The sequence below is a fragment of the Scyliorhinus canicula genome, chromosome 5 (genome assembly GCF_902713615.1).
Source record: "Scyliorhinus canicula chromosome 5, sScyCan1.1, whole genome shotgun sequence".
In the NCBI taxonomy this organism is placed as follows: domain Eukaryota; kingdom Metazoa; phylum Chordata; class Chondrichthyes; order Carcharhiniformes; family Scyliorhinidae; genus Scyliorhinus; species Scyliorhinus canicula.
This window is the reverse complement of record NC_052150.1, coordinates 227,602,304-227,618,887: the sequence shown is the minus strand read 5'-3', so window position 1 is coordinate 227,618,887 and position 16,584 is coordinate 227,602,304. Positions and strand designations below refer to the sequence as shown.

Below are 16,584 nucleotides of genomic sequence, written 5' to 3'. Positions count from 1 at the left end.
CGCGACCCACGCCGGCCTTCCTTCGCGCCCCACGCCGGCCTTCCTTCGCGCCCCACGCCGGCCTTCCTTGGCGACCCACGCCGGCCTTCTTTGGCGACCCACGCCGGCCTTCCTTCACGACCCACGCGGGACTTCCTTCGCGCCCCACGCCGGCCTTCCTTGGCGACCCACGCCGGCCTTCCTTCGCGACCCACGCCGGCCTTCCTTGGCGACCCACGCCGGCCTTCCTTCGCGACCCACGCCGGCCTTCTTTGGCGACCCACGCCGGCCTTCTTTGGCGACCCACGCCGGCCTTCTTTGGCGACCCACGCCGGCCTTCCTTCGCGACCCACGCCGGCCTTCCTTCGCGACCCGCGCCGGCCTTGCTTCACAATCCATGCGATACATGCTGACCTTTAATGCGAAAGGGTCCTCACATTCTCACTTGAATCCAGTTCAAAGGAGCAGAGGGCAATGTGCATATCACGTGCAGACTTCAGCCTGTTCCTTTGTGCTGTCTTCACCTTTATGAAAATGGAAAATCCAATCTCCCACATTGAGGTCGTCATGAAGGACAACAGCAACAAAATGCCTATTTTACTCAGCACTGGATACTCCTAGGAGATCCTACTCCAAAATACTGACAGCCGCATTGACTTTTGGCTTGTTCTCAATATGCTTTCACAGGTCTGCTACAGCAGGGTAGTCTTTTAATTTGCAGTCAGCTCAAAGTTAATAACTGACACTGGGGTCTCAACTCCAAAAGGAATTTTTTACCCACCACTTCTCTCTCAATATCTGAAACTTCTCTTATTGCCAGTACTTCCCTGCATATAACACACATGGGCTTTCCATCCTTATTTGTATTGGCACAATTGATAAAATCTTTATACTGCTTTATTCCCAGGTTAAGTTTTTTCTTTGTAGGCTGTTAACAAGAGACCCAGGTGCTCTGTACAGAGCTAACACTAGCACTGCTCTGTCCTGCCCTGGACTCTCCTGTGCAACTCTCTCCAGCTGATTCTGTGGTGAAATCCTGTTCAGTGGATACACTGCCTATGTTAGTCTCTGGCCGTCTCTTACCTTTAAGAAAATTATCCATCTTCATAGTCCTCTTGCCAGCAGCTGGAAAATGGAAGCGACTTTGCTCTGTGATTTGGCGCCAGAAGCATGTACAAGGCGCTTGAAACCAAGTGTCCGTGCAGGGCGGGTGACCTGCTCTCTGCTGCTGCTTCTGGCCAGGGCGGGTGGCCTGCGCTCTGCTGCTGCTTCTGGCCAGGGCGGGTGACCTCTCTGCTGCTGCTGCTGGCCAGGGCGGGTGACCTGCTCTCTGCTGCTGCTTCTGGCCAGGGCGGGTGACCTCTCTGCTGCTGCTTCTGGCCAGGGCGGGTGACCTCTCTGCTGCTGCTCCCGGCCAGGGCGGGTGACCTCTCTGCTGCTGCTTCTGGCCAGGGCGGGTGACCTCTCTGCTGCTGCTTCTGGCCAGGGCGGGTGACCTCTGCTGCTGCTTCTGGCCAGGGTGGGCGACCTGCTCTCTGCTGCTGCTTCTGGCCAGGGCGGGCGACCTGCTCTCTGCTGCTGCTGCTGGCCAGGGCGGGTGACCTGCTCTCTGCTGCTGCTTCTGGCCAGGGCGGGTGACCTCTCTGCTGCTGCTTCTGGCCAGGGCGGGTGACCTCTCTGCTGCTGCTCCCGGCCAGGGCGGGTGACCTCTCTGCTGCTGCTTCTGGCCAGGGCGGGTGACCTCTCTGCTGCTGCTTCTGGCCAGGGCGGGTGACCTCTCTGCTGCTGCTTCTGGCCAGGGCGGGTGACCTCTCTGCTGCTGCTTCTGGCCAGGGCGGGTGACCTACTCTCTGCTGCTGCTGCTGGCCAGGGCGGGCGACCTGCTCTCTGCTGCTGCTTCTGGCCAGGGCGGGTGACCTTCTCTCTGCTGCTGCTTCTGGCCAGGGCGGGTGACCTCTGCTGCTGCTTCTGGCCAGGGCGGGTGGCCTCTCTGCTGCTGCTTCTGGCCAGGGCGGGTGACCTGCTCTCTGCTGCTGATTCAGGCCAGGGCGGGTGATCTCTCTGCTGCTGATTCTGGCCAGGGCGGGTGACCTGCTCTCTGCTGCTGCTTCTGGCCAGGGTGGGTGACCTGCTCTCTCTGCTGCTGCTTCTGGCCAGGGCGGGTGATCTCTCTGCTACTGCTTCTGGCCAGGGCGGGTGACCTGCTCTCTGCTGCTGCTTCTGGCCAGGGTGGGTGACCTGCTCTCTGCTGCTGCTTCTGGCCAGGGCGGGTGGCCTCTGCTGCTGCTTCTGGCCAGGGCGGGTGACCTCTCTGCTGCTGCTTCTGGACAGGGCGGGCGACCTACTCTCTGCTGCTGCTTCTGGCCAGGGCGGGTGACCTCTGCTGCTGCTTCTGGCCAGGGCGGGTGACCTCTCTGCTGCTGCTTCTGGACAGGGCGGGCGACCTACTCTCTGCTGCTGCTTCTGGCCAGGGCGGGTGACCTCTGCTGCTGCTTCTGGCCAGGGAGGGTGCCCTCTCTGCTGCTGCTTCTGGCCAGGGCGGGTGGCCTGCTCTCTGCTGCTGCTTCTGGCCAGGGCAGGTGACCTGTTCTCTGCTGCTGCTTCTGGCCAGGGCGGGTGGCCTGCTCTCTGCTGCTGCTTCCGGCCAGGGCGGGTGGCCTGCTCTCTGCTGCTGCTTCCGGCCAGGGCGGGTGACCTGTTCTCTGCTGCTGCTTCTGGCCAGGGCGGGTGGCCTGCTCTCTGCTGCTGCTTCCGGCCAGGGCGGGTGACCTGTTCTCTGCTGCTGCTTCTGGCCAGGGCGGGTGACCTGTTCTCTGCTGCTGCTTCTGGCCAGGGCGGGTGACCTCTCTGCTGCTGCTTCTGGCCAGGGCGGGTGACCTCTGCTGCTGCTTCTGGCCAGGGTGGGTGACCTGCTCTCTGCTGCTGCTTCTGGCCAGGGCGGGTGACCTCTCTGCTGCTGCTTCTGGCCAGGGCGGGTGACCTGCTGTCTGCTGCTGCTTCTGGCCAGGGCAGGTGACCTGCTCTCTGCTGCTGCTTCTGGCCAGGGCGGGTGACCTCTGCTGCTGCTGCTGGCCAGGGCGGGCGACCTGCTCTCTGCTGCTGCTTCTGGCCAGGGCGGGTGACCTCTCTGCTGCTGCTTCTGGCCAGGGCGGGTGACCTCTCTGCTGCTTCTGGCCAGGGCGGGTGACCTCTCTGCTGCTGCTTCTGGCCAGGGCGCGTGACCTGCTGTCTGCTGCTGCTTCTGGCCAGGGCGGGCGACCTGCTCTCTGCTGCTGCTTCTGGCCAGGGCGGGTGGCCTCTCTGCTGCTGCTTCTGGCAAGACCACTCCACACAACCTAATTTATTCTAATTTAACAGGCACCTTCCTCAATATAAAATCCAGAAGTGGCCACCACGATTGGGACCACCACAACCGATTGTTCCGCGATACTCCCGACCCCCGCCTGTGATCCACCCATGGGTCGCCACCCGCACTTTGAAAAATCCTGCTGCAGATGGAATGTAATGCAGCCATATTGGGCTGGTAGCGGATGGAGTGAATGTTTAAGATGGTGATGCGGTGTCGTTAGCGTGGACTGTATGTCTTGGCTGGTGTCAGTTTCTTGAGTGTTGGAGCAGCGCTCATCCAGGCAAGTGGAGAGTATTCCAACACACTCCTCGACTTGTGCCTTGTAGATGGTGGACAGGCTTTGGGGAGTCAGGAGGTGAGTTACTTGCCGCATGATTCCTAGCCGCTGGCCTATTCTTGTAGCCATGGTATTTATATGGCTAGTCCAGGTCAGTTTATGGTCACTGATGACCTCACGGATGTTGATGGTGGAGGGTTCAAAATGATAATGCGAGTCAATGTGAAGGGGAGGTGGTAAGACCTGGGTACGATTAGCTGGGTGTTTCCCGTGAGAACGGCCTCGCTATCAAATGGGACTCTGCTTCATTATCCCCCCCTCTATGGACAGTGTAATCCGTGTCTGTGACTTTGTTAATTGCTCTAACAGGAGTCTAGAGAAGATTTTAAAATAACATTTTATTAATTTACAGGTCGCTGGTTAAGCCAGTATTTATTGCCCATCCCTAGTTGCCCTTCAGAAGGTGGTGGTGGTGAGTTGCTGCCTTGAACCGCTGCAGTCCCTGAGGTGTAGGTACACCCACAGTGCTGTTAGGGAGGGAGTTCCAGGATTTTGCCCCAGTGACGGAACGGCCGATATATTTCCAAGTCAGGGTGATGAAGAGATTATCTGGTAAAGAAACAGCATTAACCAACATAATCCTCTGTGAATCACTGAATTCTGTTGAAGTTTAATTGTCTGTCACTAATGTCTAATCCCTGGAAAGAATGTTGCAGACAGCTGATGCTCAATATGTTGCTGACCCCACTGATGGACACAGTGATGCTCCCTGGCAGACGACAGCTGATTTCCAGCTTTCTGCTGCATCTTGTGTTTTAGAACAGGAAAAGGCTGTTAGTCTCTTCCGCTTTTCAGAAAATTCTATTCAGGGACGTGATGAGAATAATTTGGGATTTGGGGCAGCAGGGTAGCATAGTGGTTAGCATAAATGCTTCACAGCTCCAGGGTCCCAGGTTCGATTCCCGGCTGGGTCACTGTCTGTGTGGAGTCTGCACGTCCTCCCCCTGTGTGCGTGGGTTTCCTCCGGGTGCTCCGGTTTCCTCCCACAGTCCAAAGATGTGCGGGTTAGGTGGATTGGCCATGCTAAATTGCCCGTAGTGTCCTAATAAAAAAAGTAAGGTTAAGGGGGGGGGGGGTTGTTGGGTTACGGGTATAGGGTGGATATGTGGGTTTGAGTAGGGTGATCATGGCTCAGCACAACATTGAGGGCCGAAGGGCCTGTTCTGTGCTGTACTGTTCTATAATAAGTGTGAGAGTTGCTTGGGAGGGAGAGGTGACTTTGGATCAATGGTATCCCAAACTCTCCTCCACTTGGGGGGTTTTCTCAATTCATGTCTGGGTCTGTGTTAGACTCACTGATGGAGACTGATCGCTATTGGTCAAAGGACTCTAAGGATGGCAAAGTGCCATGCATGGATCTTGCTCCAGCAGTCCTTATGTCCCTGTATTCTTGCATGTCCTTCAATCACCTCTTCTCCAGAACTATGTTGGATTGTTCCATTTAACACATGACATTGCTCCAATCGATGTTCTTCTGCTGGTCTATCTGATTTCCCTCTTTAACTCCAGGCATTCTAATATTTATCTGGGGCCACCACTTTTTGGCACTGTGGCCAAATTAACCTGGATTAATTTATGCAAACCCTTCTCTATCATCAAACTGTGCGTTAGATCAATAGAATCCCTACAGTGCAGAAGGACTGAGAAACAATTTTAATCTTTCCCGTAATAACTTGAATGAGCCTCTGCCCTCTTGAGTAAAATGCAGAATAAAGTTCCACGTATTCCCAACAAGATTCCTATTTCCATTTCAGACCAGCAGTTTCACAATTTCTCTGATGCCACTGGGGTGCTGAATTATTTTCAGGCTCATACCACGAGAAATTTATTGCAGTAGAGAAAGCAGCTTGCACAGATTCCTGCTTGTAACTCACACCCTGATATCTGCTATTGTGGACCATGACTCCTCATGGGTATGTAGTATCCTGTGTGTAAACTGGAGCACACACTCCAAACTGGGGGCTTTTCACAGTAACTTCATTGAACCCTACTCGTGACAATAAGCGATTTTCATTTCATTTTCATTTCATTTCACATATGCTGATTCTGGGAATCAGTAGCTAGAATGGAAAGACCGTGAGATTTTAACCACTGTCTACGTTGTAAACTGCATTAGTCAACCAAGTCTGATCTCTTTGCAGCTGCATGATCAACACTAGCTGAGCCTTTTGGTCATGTTTTCGACTTTGAACACACTTTCTATCACGTGGACGTGTACTGTGATGACATCAGTTATTTTACATTGTAAATTGGTGCTTCTGAGAGACACATCCTTAGGCATTATATAAATATTGTACTACGCGCTGCACACACAATATGTTACTTTTCAAGCAAAAGTCTTTAGTTCTTTGGGCTGGTTTAGCTCACTGGGCTAAATCGCTGGCCTTTAAAGCAGACCACGCAGGCCAGCAGCACGGCTCGATGCCTGTACCAACCTCCCCGGACAGGCGCCGCAATGTGGTGACTAGGGGCTTTTCACAGTAACTTTATTGAAATGAAATGAATGAAAATCGCTTATTGTCACAAGTAGGCTTCAATGAAGTTACTGTGAAAAGCCCCGTGAAGCCTACTCGTGACAATAAGCGATTTTCATTTCATTTCATTTCATTTCATTTCTTCAGAGTACGGAATCAACCTGATGTACATTGACATACACCGAGGGCAGGCGACTTTAGAATCTGTGTCCATGTGAAAACACGTGCGCCGAGACACACATATGTATACGTACACATGCAGAAATGTGTGGAGATGCGCACGCGCACACAAACAAACACACCTATTTATATGCCTTTCCTGTGGGTCAGAAACTATGAGTCAAATTTAATGTACACCACACAGATTCAGTCCATTGGTGGGAGGAAAGATGGGAAACCTGTATCATCTCCATAGGGCTCACAACTCTATATCAGTGCAATCGACCGTTTAAGTGGATAGGATCGCCATTCTCACAGAATTAAGTCCTCAGCAGGGAAGACATTCTGTCAAAAGATGCTGATAAATCGGAGGCTGGCAGCTATCCATTCCTGGCAGCTGACTGTAATTCAGTGGTGCCTGGAGACAGGCGAGTGAAGGGGGTGGATGATTGGGGGTGGCCAGGTGCTGAGGGTCAGATAAAGGGCAGGGACTGGCTTTCAATGGACATCCCTTTCCTGATGCCAGGTGCCTTGATTGGGAACGAAAGGCCTTTGAAAGAGGCATCACCTTCGGGAGGCCCCTGGCAAACCCGACAGTATTCAGGAGGCACGTAGGACCTTTGTGAATTCCTGAGCCAGCACTAAATCCTGGGGCTCAGGGATAATAGCCTTTGAGTGGCTCAATAAAGAGCCTAATTAACCAATGGTCAGATTTCCCCTAAGTCAGCCCATTGCCACTGCTGACCAAGTGGGGGTCAGTTTTTCCACTGGTGGGAATGGGCTGCCCAGCCTCCTGTACAATTATGTAGGCCCATCCACAATCCAGCTCACTCCTGAGGCCCCCCATTAAATCCCAGCCTATCAAACTCATTAATAAATTACCGAATTGCAACCCAAAACCCATCATCTAATTATAACCCTGTATGAGATTTTGCATCATTTGTTTTGGCCCATTTGGCATCTCCTATCTTGTAGTTATACCTAAACCATTAAACATGTCTCTCTACCAAGAAAATAACATTACTAGCCCCAAGAAGTGGCCTCCTACCCAGTAAAAGATGACCCTTCTTTATATCATGAAGTGGAGGTGTCGGCACTGGGGTGGGCACAGGAAGACGTCTCGCAACATCAGGTTAAAAGTCCGACAGGTTTGTTTGAAATCACAAGCTTTCGGAGCACTGCTCCTTCAGGTGAAGTGGAGGCAGGTTCACAAACACCGCATATGTAGGCACAGGCACAATTACAAGATAATTACGGATCGGAATGTGAGGATTGGTTGGAATACGAGTCTTTTTTAGAAAATATTTTATTGAAGCATTTGTAATTTTCACAGTTTAACACATTCACATCTCTTAAACACATTCACATTCATCACCCCCCCCCCCCCCCCCCCCCCCCCCCTCCCCTACTGCTGACGTTCAATTTTCCTTGAAGTAGTCTATGAACGGCTGCCATCTCAGGGTGAACCCTTGAATTGATCCTCTCGAAGCAAATTCAATTTTCTCCAGACTGAGAAACCCTGCCGCACCGCTGACCCACACTCCTGACTTCGAGGGCTCCAAGTCCCTCCATCCCAGCAAAATCCGTCTCTGGGCCACCAGGGAGGAGAAAATGAAAAATGAAATGAAAATCGCTTATTGTCACGAGTAGGCTTCAATGAAGTTACTGTGAAAAGCCCCTAGTCGCCACATTCTGGCGCCTGTCCGGGGAGGCTGGTACGGGAATCGAACCATGCTGCTGGCCTGCTTGGTGTGCTTTATAAGCCAGTGATTTAGCCTAGTGAGCTAAACCAGCCCAGAAGGCCAGAACATCTCCCCTCCCCCCCCCCCCCCCCCCCGCCACCGGATCTTCCGATACCCCAAACATTGCCAATTCTGGACTTGCCGTTACCCTTCCTTCCAGGTTTCTGACATAACGTCCGCGAATCCCTGCCGGAATCCCCTCAATTTCGAAGATGCCCAAAACATATGTACATGGTTCGGCGGGCTACCCCCACACCGCCCACATCTGTCCTCCACCACCTGAAAGAACCTGCTCATCTGAGCTGCCGTCATGTGGACCACCTTGAGCAGGATCAAGCTAAGTCTGGCACACGACGAGGATGAATTGACGAGGAATGCGAGTCTTTACAGGTACACAAGTCTTTACAGGTACAAACAGTGTGAGTGGAGTGAGGGATAATCACGGGTAATCACATTGTGAATTGTCTTAAGCCAGGACAGTTAGTAGGATTCTGCAAACCCGGGCAGTGTGGTGGGGGTTACATGTACTGAGACATGAACCCGAGATCCGGGTTGAGGCTGTCCTCATGCGTGTGGAACTTGGCTATAAGTTTTTGCGTGCCAATTCTGCGTTGTGTGTCTTGAAAGCCGACTTGGCAAACGACTACCCTAAGATCAGAGGCTCGATGTCCCTGACTGATGAAGTGTTCCATGACTGGAAGGGAACATTCCTGCCTGGTGATTGTTGTCCGGTGTCCATTCATCTGTTGTAGCATCTGCATGGTCTCGCTGATGTGCCACGCCTCGGGTAGACAACGTTGGCCAAGTCGCATGAGTATGTACTGTGTACCTAGTGGGTGGTGGTCTCGGGTGTGATGGCAGTATCCATGTTGATGATCCGGCATGTCTTGCAGAGGTTGCCGTGGCAGGGTCATGGTTGCTTTTCACCTGAAGGCTAGGTAGTTTATTGCGAACAATGATTTGTTTGAGGTTAGGCGGATATTTGAAAGGAAGTTGTGGAGGTGTGGGGATGGCCTTGGTGAGATGTTCATTGTCATCGATTACATGTTTTAGGCTCTGAAGAAGATGTCATAGCTTCTCTGCTTCGGGGAAGTACCGGACGATGAAGGGTACTCTGTCGGTCATGTCCTGTGTTCATCTTCTGAGGAGATCGGTGAGGATTTTTTCGCTGTGGCGCATTGGAACAGTCAATCGAGTCGAGCACCATATCCCGATTTTACGAGGGTGTCTTTCAGCGTCTGTAGGTGTCTGTCCCGTTCCTCTTTCTCCGAGCAGATCCTGTGTATATGGAGGTCTTGTCTGTAGGAGATGGCTTCTTTCACGTGTTTAGAATGGAAGCTGGAGAAGTGGAGCATCGTGAGTGAAGTGCTGAGGTGCCCGTCCTTGATAGAGGTGCATGTGCCCAAGAATGCAACCGATTCTGGAGAGTAGTCCATGATGAGACTGATGGTGGGATGGAACGTATTGATGTCATCGTCATTTCAGTGATTCTTTGCCATGAGTCCAAAGGAAGAAAATGTCGTTGATGAAGGTTCTGTGTGGCAAACAGGTCTTGCTTGAACTTGTGCATGGAGATGTTGGTGTATTGAGGTGCGAACTTGGACCCCATGGCTGTTCCGTGTGTCTGCATAAAGAACTGGTTGTCGAAGGTGAAGACGTTGTGATCCAGAATGAAGCGGATGAGTTGTAGAATTGCGCCTGGAGATTGGCAGTTGTCGGTGTTGAGGACTGAGGCTGTTGCAATAATGCTGCCGCCATGGGGGATGCTGGTGTAGAGTGCCGAGATGTCCATTGTCACGAGGAATGTTCCTGGTTCAACTGATCCATGGGTGCTGAGTTTCTGTAAGAAGGCTGGAGTGTCGCGACAGAAGCTGGGGGTTTCTTGCACGATAAGTTTCAGATGGCCTTATCGTAGCCAGAGAGGTTCTCACAGAGTCCCGTTGCCTGATACGATAGGACGGCCTGGTGTGTTGGCTTTGTGTATCTTTGGGTTGCAGTCGAGATCTCCAACACGGGATGAGAGCATGTCGGATGCTCTCGAGGTCTGGATCAAAGTTTTTGATCAGTCTGTTGAGTTGGCGGGTGTGTTGTTTGGTCGATCGGTGTTCCTGTTTGTTCAGTTGTACACTTTGCAGTAATCCCTTCTGTTCAGTATGGCGGTGGCTCCTCACCTAACATCACTAAAACAGATGATGTGGTCATTATCTGATTGCTCACTGTGGGAGTTTACTGCCAAGTTGATTGATTGATTTCTTGTCATGGACTGAAGTACAGTGAAAAGTATTTTCCTGCGGCCAGGGCTATGTACACAGTAGACAAAAAAATATTAGATAGTTACAGTGAATTCGAAAAAGTACACTACATCGACAAATAAATAATTAGTTAAGGTATTGAACGAGGGCAAAAATCAAAGCAAATATGACATGAGAAAGAGCAGCACTGGGTGTCGTAATAGTGTCTTACAGGGAACACATTAGTCCAATGGAGAGTCATTGAGGAGTCTAGTAGCTGTGGGGAAGAAGCTGTTCCTATGTCTGGATGTACGGGTCTTCACACTTCTGTATCTTCTACCTGTCTGGAAGAGGGCAAAGTCTGGGTGCGAGGGGTCTCTGACAATGCTGTCTGCCTTCCTGAAGCAGCGGGAGGTGTAGACAGAATCAATGGGAGGGTGGCAAGCTTGTGTGATGCGTTGGGTTGAGTTCACCACACTCTGCAGTTTCTTGCGATCGTGGGCTGCGTAGTTGCCATACCAGGCTGTGATGCAGCCGGATAGGATGCTGTCTATCACACATCTGTAGAAGCTTGTGAGAGTCAATGCAGACACGCCGAATTTCTTTAGCTTCTGTAGGAAGTAGAGACGTTGTTGGGCTTTCTTAACCATTGCATCCACGTGAGTGGACCATGACAGACTGTTGGTGATGATGACCCCCCAGGAACGTAAAGCTATCGACCATCTCCACTTCGGAGCCATTGATGCAGACGGGAGTGTGTGTCATACTACTCATCCTGCAGCCAATGATCAGTTCCTTGGTTTTTCTGACATTTAGTGAGAGGTTGTTTTGGGTACACCATGCAACCAAGTGATCTATCTCCCTTCTGTAGTCTTGACTTGTCGTTGTTTGAGATACAACCCACCACAGTCGTATCATCTGCAAACTTGGAGATAGAATTGGAGTCAAATCTTGCCAGACAGTTAGTGTGTGTACAGGGGGTGCAGTAGAGGACTGAGCACACATCCTTGCGGGGCTCCAGTGTTGAGGACTATTGTGGAGGAGGTGCTGTTGCCTATCCTGACAGATTGCAGTCTGTTGGTGAGGAAGTTGAGGATCCAGCTGCACAGGGAGGGGGTCAAGTCCAAGATTGCAGTTGGCTATTTTACATCCATTACAACATTGACTATGCTTCAAAAGTACGTCATTGGCTGTAAAGTACTTTGGGATATCTGAAGGTCACGAAAGGTGCTGTTGGGTATTTGCCCCCCAAGGTGAACCTTCGCATTATCTTCTACAGTGCTAGGGAAAACATGTTGCAAAATGCCTCAACCCCTGAGGTGTCCAAACCATCGCTGTTAAACATGCAAGCGGCTATTACTCCTACAATATCTGAAACTTACCCCAAAATGTTCATTTGTGATTGTTCACTTGAGCAGCCTCCCCATATTATCAGGCGATTGCCAAATATTTGCAACCCTAAAAATTGATGTCTTTGACCGAGATGAATTCCGAATTGTAATTCGAAGCTATTGATTTTGTGGTCAATTTCTCTTTCCCTTACTCCTAGTAAATCAGAGAATCCCTGCACTGCAGAAGGAGGACAATCAGCCCATCGAGTCTGCGCCAACCCTCTGAAAGAGCAGCCTACCTGGGAGCCCCAAACCCCTTTGTGATCATGGGGAAAATCAATAATTATTCTCGTACAAGTAATATGTTTTTTAAAAAAAAGACCCTGAAATACTTGCAAACTTCAAAGTACGTCTTCCGTCTGACTAGATTGTTGGTGCAGATGTAATCATGAAAGATTTTGAATCTAGAATTCCCGTAAAGAAAAATGTTACACGGCATCTTTGTCCAGCAAATGAGTATGTACTGGCAGCTGTGCACACCAGAAATGTTAAATTATGATTGAAGAAGTTATACAGATTCAAAACGTTCCCTCTGCTTCTCCTCCACAGTTGCTGCCAGACATGCCGAATATTATTCGGCATCCTCTGTTTGTATCTCCGATTTCCAGCATCTGCAATATTTTGCTTTTATTACAGCACATTTTAAATGAGTGGTTAAGCTAGATTATGACACAGAGGGTTTATTGCCATTTCTCGGAGATTTCAAAATGTTGTATCAGACTTGCCAAGTTCCATCAGCTCTGTACTAAGGCGATAACCACATGCAATTGAAAAGCTATCTTTAATGTTATAATTTAAACATTATTACTGTTCAGTTGTGAGACTTTGATTTCTTGTCAAAAACTTGATGTAAAATGTTTGCTGTTCATTTCTGTATGTGTTGCCAAATGTAGTACCGTTTGCCTCAATGGTGCTAATTTGTCCAAACTCTTCCCCCCCCCCCCCCCACACACACACACACATGCACAGATACACGCACACATACATATGGGTACACGCATTACATTTTGGAACAAAAATAAAAACACATGCTCAATTGTGTTTAACAACAGAGCCACTTAAGCCAATGCAGGATAGTTTTAATCTTTATTTATCAGGGTCTTGTATGCAGTCTGCATTGCATTAACTGCTTTTCCATAGCACGTTGAGTATCACTGAAAGATGCCATGATTCACACCTAATTAAGGGATGTGCACTGTTTGGAGAAAGGTTTGGGTTTTAAGCTGTTACAGCAGGGGAAAGAGGAGGGATGGGGTTAGCGAGAAGTTTGCAGAGGGGAGGATCCTGATGGGGTCTGCCTGTCCCAGTTCCTCTGAAGCTAGAGTGGTGGAGCAGCAGTATTCCAGGCATGTAGCTTTGGCTCACAGATGTACATTGTCACAGTGACCGTGCGAGGTGACCCGGCCAGTACCAGAGCTCATTTTTAAACAGTGATTAAAACAATCGTCAAGATAAAACGTTACCACTATTTCTGAAAGGAAAAGACAGCTGGAGTAATGGACACAATCCATTCCTCTCAGTTTGAATAACCTCATCTAGTGGGAAGTGGAAACAAATTTGCTTTTTGTTTCTCAATATAATTCCGGCCAACGTTTACTTCTGTTTTTGTTTTGAAAGCCAGAGGTTTTTTGCTACCCTCCCAAATGGTGCCCTTGGCACCCGGTACCCGCCTAGTTCACTGAGTGGACACACTAGTCTTGTTTATTGTGATAATAAACCAGGATCGTCTCATAATCTTTGCTGATGTTTAAAAAAATATTCTCAGGGTATTATTTTCTCTTGCGAGGTCAGTATTTATAGCTCTCAATAGACCATCTCCTTGAATGTTTGCAGTTTTTATGACGAAGGTGCTGCTACTGTGCTGTTAGGGAGGGACTTCCAGGATATTGACCCAGTGGTGATGAAGGAATGATAATACGTGCCAAGTCAGGCACCAGGACTCAAGAAATAGGAGCAGGAGTAGACCACGTGGTCTGTCGTGTCTGCTCCGCCACTCAATACCATCATGCCTAATCTTGGTCTTCAACTCCATTTTCCCGTCCACTCCCCATATCCCGGAATTCCGGCCTTCAATTATTCAAAGATGGAGCTTCCACAACCCTCTGGGGTCGAGAATTCCAAACATCCACATTCCTCCGAGTGAATTAATTTATCTTCAGATCAGTCCGAAATGATCTGCCCCTTCATCCTGAGAGTGTGTCCACGTGTTTGAGATTCCCCAATCAGCAGAAGCAATCTCTATGTTCACCCTATCAAACATATCCAGAATCTTGTCGGTATCAATGAGATCAGACCACATTCTTCCAAACTCCGGGGACTATAAACCTACTTTACTTGGCCTTTCATTATAGGACAACCCCCTCATCCCGTAGACCAATTTAGTGAGTCTTTGCCGTACCACCACCACTGCCTGTATATTCTTTCTCAAACGCAGCGACCAAAACTGCGCACACTACTCCAGATGTGGTCTCCCCAAAACCCTGTACAACTGCAGCAAGGTTTCTTTATTCTTCTTCTCTAGTCCCGTTGCAATAAAGACCAACAGGTCATTTGCTTTCCCAATTGCTTGCTGCACCTTCGTACTAACCTTCTGTTGTTCCTTCAAAGCAGATGTGTCACAAGACAGATGTGTGATTTGGAGTCTGTGGTGTTCCCGTGCACTCTTCCCTTGTCTTCCTAGGCGGTTCAGATTGTTGCTTTGGGAGTTGCTGCAGTGCACTTTGGGGATGTTCCACATGGCAGTCACTGTATGTTTGAGCAGGGTTCGCCAAAGAGATTCTATGAATGACCAGACTGTGGGTTATGAGGAGAAAAATTCAGCCAGGATCCAGTTAATCCTTCCCTCCACCACTTTGATGGTATGTGTTAAGATCGAGATTGGCTGGTACTAATTGCCCAGACTCTCTTGCATATCATAGCCACTTGGGGTGAAGCATGGGAGAGTAACCATCATGCATTGGACCAAAAGGTAGTGACAGCAAAGAAGAAAGAGGAGTGAATTAGCACGGAAGAGAAAAACATCCCCACATCTCTGCTGTGTCGCACAACATGCTGATCTATGTGGAATTACGTTGCTGCTGACTGCCTGCAGGCAGACTGAGAACACAATTTCTTTCAAATTGAAGTGATGTTTTTAAGGTACATTTGGCTATTGCCCTTAATCCCTAATGGAATAAATACTGCCGATGGCCAAACAGTTGTAGGTCTAAGATTGCCGAGCCATCAATTCTATTCCAAGGTCACTGGATACACTCAGGCCACACTTGCATTCGCTGGTCAGGGCTGTCTTTTCCTCCACTGCATCAGGGATCCTGCAAGAACTGGCTTTTTATTCATTATTGCTGCTGTGACCAGGTGCATCCAGCTGCTGGGATCTCTGGTGAAACACCTTTACCAAGAGTGTGACAGGATCTGGTGGGTTTAAGGTCACTGGCTGGACAGTGTCCTTCTCCCTGCCAGCTCTCATCAGAACATTGACATATCGTAGAGATGTAAAAGGCGTTGATAGTCATTGTTAATTTATATGTACATAAATATGTTAAAACCTGACTCAAGTTTGCTTCTTACGTTTGTAAAGTTGGGAGCAATGGAGAGTCTGACGTGTGCAATAAAACTACATTGAGTTCCATCTGACATTCAAATTCTTCAATAAACAAAACCAAAAGCTATACCACAACCTGTTTGCTTTATTAATAAAGAAATATTTTACCTTGTTTCCCGACAGGATTTTGTGTTAACTGGTAACTAAAGTTGTAGACAGCAATTTGATGTCTACATTCAATCTTTCAGATAACAGGTGAAACCGAGGCCCCGACTGCCCTCGAGATGGATTTAGATTTTGCGGCAGTATTTACTCCCTGTGTCTCTCTACCTTGTTTTCCTGCTTTAAGACATTCCTGTAAACTTAACTTTAGTTTTTATAAAAAAAATAAATTTAGAGTACCCAATAATTTTTTTCCAATTAAGGGGCAATTTAGCGTAGCCAAGCATACAAAATGATCAGAGGGTTAGATAGGGTGGACAGCGAGAGCCTTCTCCCGCGGATGGAGGTGGCTAGCACGAGGGGACATAGCCTTAAATTGAGGGGTAATAGATATAGGACAGAGGTCAGAGGTGGGTTTTTTACGCAAAGAGTGGTGAGGCTGTGGAATGCCCTACCTGCAACAGTAGTGAACACGCCAACATTGAGGGCATTTAAAAAATTTATTGGATAAGCATATGGATGATAAGGGCATAGTGTAGGTTAGATGGCCTTTAGATTTTTTCCATGTCGGTGCAACATCGAGGGCCGAAGGGCCTGTACTGCGCTGTATCATTCTATGTTCTATGTTCTATCTACCCCGTACCTCTTTGGGTTGTGGGGGCGTAACCCACGGAGACACGGGGGGGGGGGGAAATGTGCAAACTCCACACGGGCAGTGACCCAGGGCTGGGATCGAACCTGGGACCTCGGTGCTGTGAGGCAGCAGTGCTAACCACTGCGCCGCCCCCAACTTAACTTTAGGTTTAAATTTAATATCTCCTTGTGTGTCTTGGTGTCATATTTTGTTTTATAATGCACCTTGTGATGTTTCATTATCTGAAAGGTGCTGAATAGATATAGGTTGCTGCATTCTGGCCAATATTTATCCCTCAGCCACCATCACTTAAATAAAAATCGGATCATTGTCACAACTCTGTGCTAAGTTCAAATGCCTACCATCTTTCCAAAAACGTTTGGAGAAAGGTTTGGGTTTTAAGCTGTTGCAGCAGGGGAAAGAGGAGGGATGGGGTTAGCGAGAAGTTTCCAGAGGGGAGGATCCTGATGGTCTGTCCCAGTTCCTCTGAAGCTAGAGTGGTGGAACAGCAGTATTCCGGGCATGTAGCTTTGGCTCACAGATGTTGAGCTGGGAAAAGGTAAAACTCATCCGATAAGACATGGC

The 16,584-nt window shown here is 49.2% G+C and overlaps 1 protein-coding gene across 6 annotated transcripts in view; it reads left to right on the top strand.

Annotated features, from left to right (window-relative positions):
* Positions 1–15,338, top strand: part of zgc:63863 (uncharacterized protein LOC393372 homolog) — a 64,725-nt gene extending 49,387 nt beyond the window's left edge. For 3 of the 6 annotated variants that reach the window (XM_038798683.1, XM_038798678.1, XM_038798677.1), the window contains exon 9: positions 11,821–15,338. In XM_038798683.1, coding sequence (XP_038654611.1) covers positions 11,821–11,823 — 3 coding nt within the window. In that variant the 3' untranslated portion in view covers positions 11,824–15,338. The remainder of the gene's footprint in view (positions 1–11,820) is intronic. The other 3 variants (XM_038798682.1, XM_038798679.1, XM_038798680.1) reach the window with 1 other exon arrangement.
* The last annotated feature ends 1,246 nt before the right edge of the window (positions 15,339–16,584 follow it).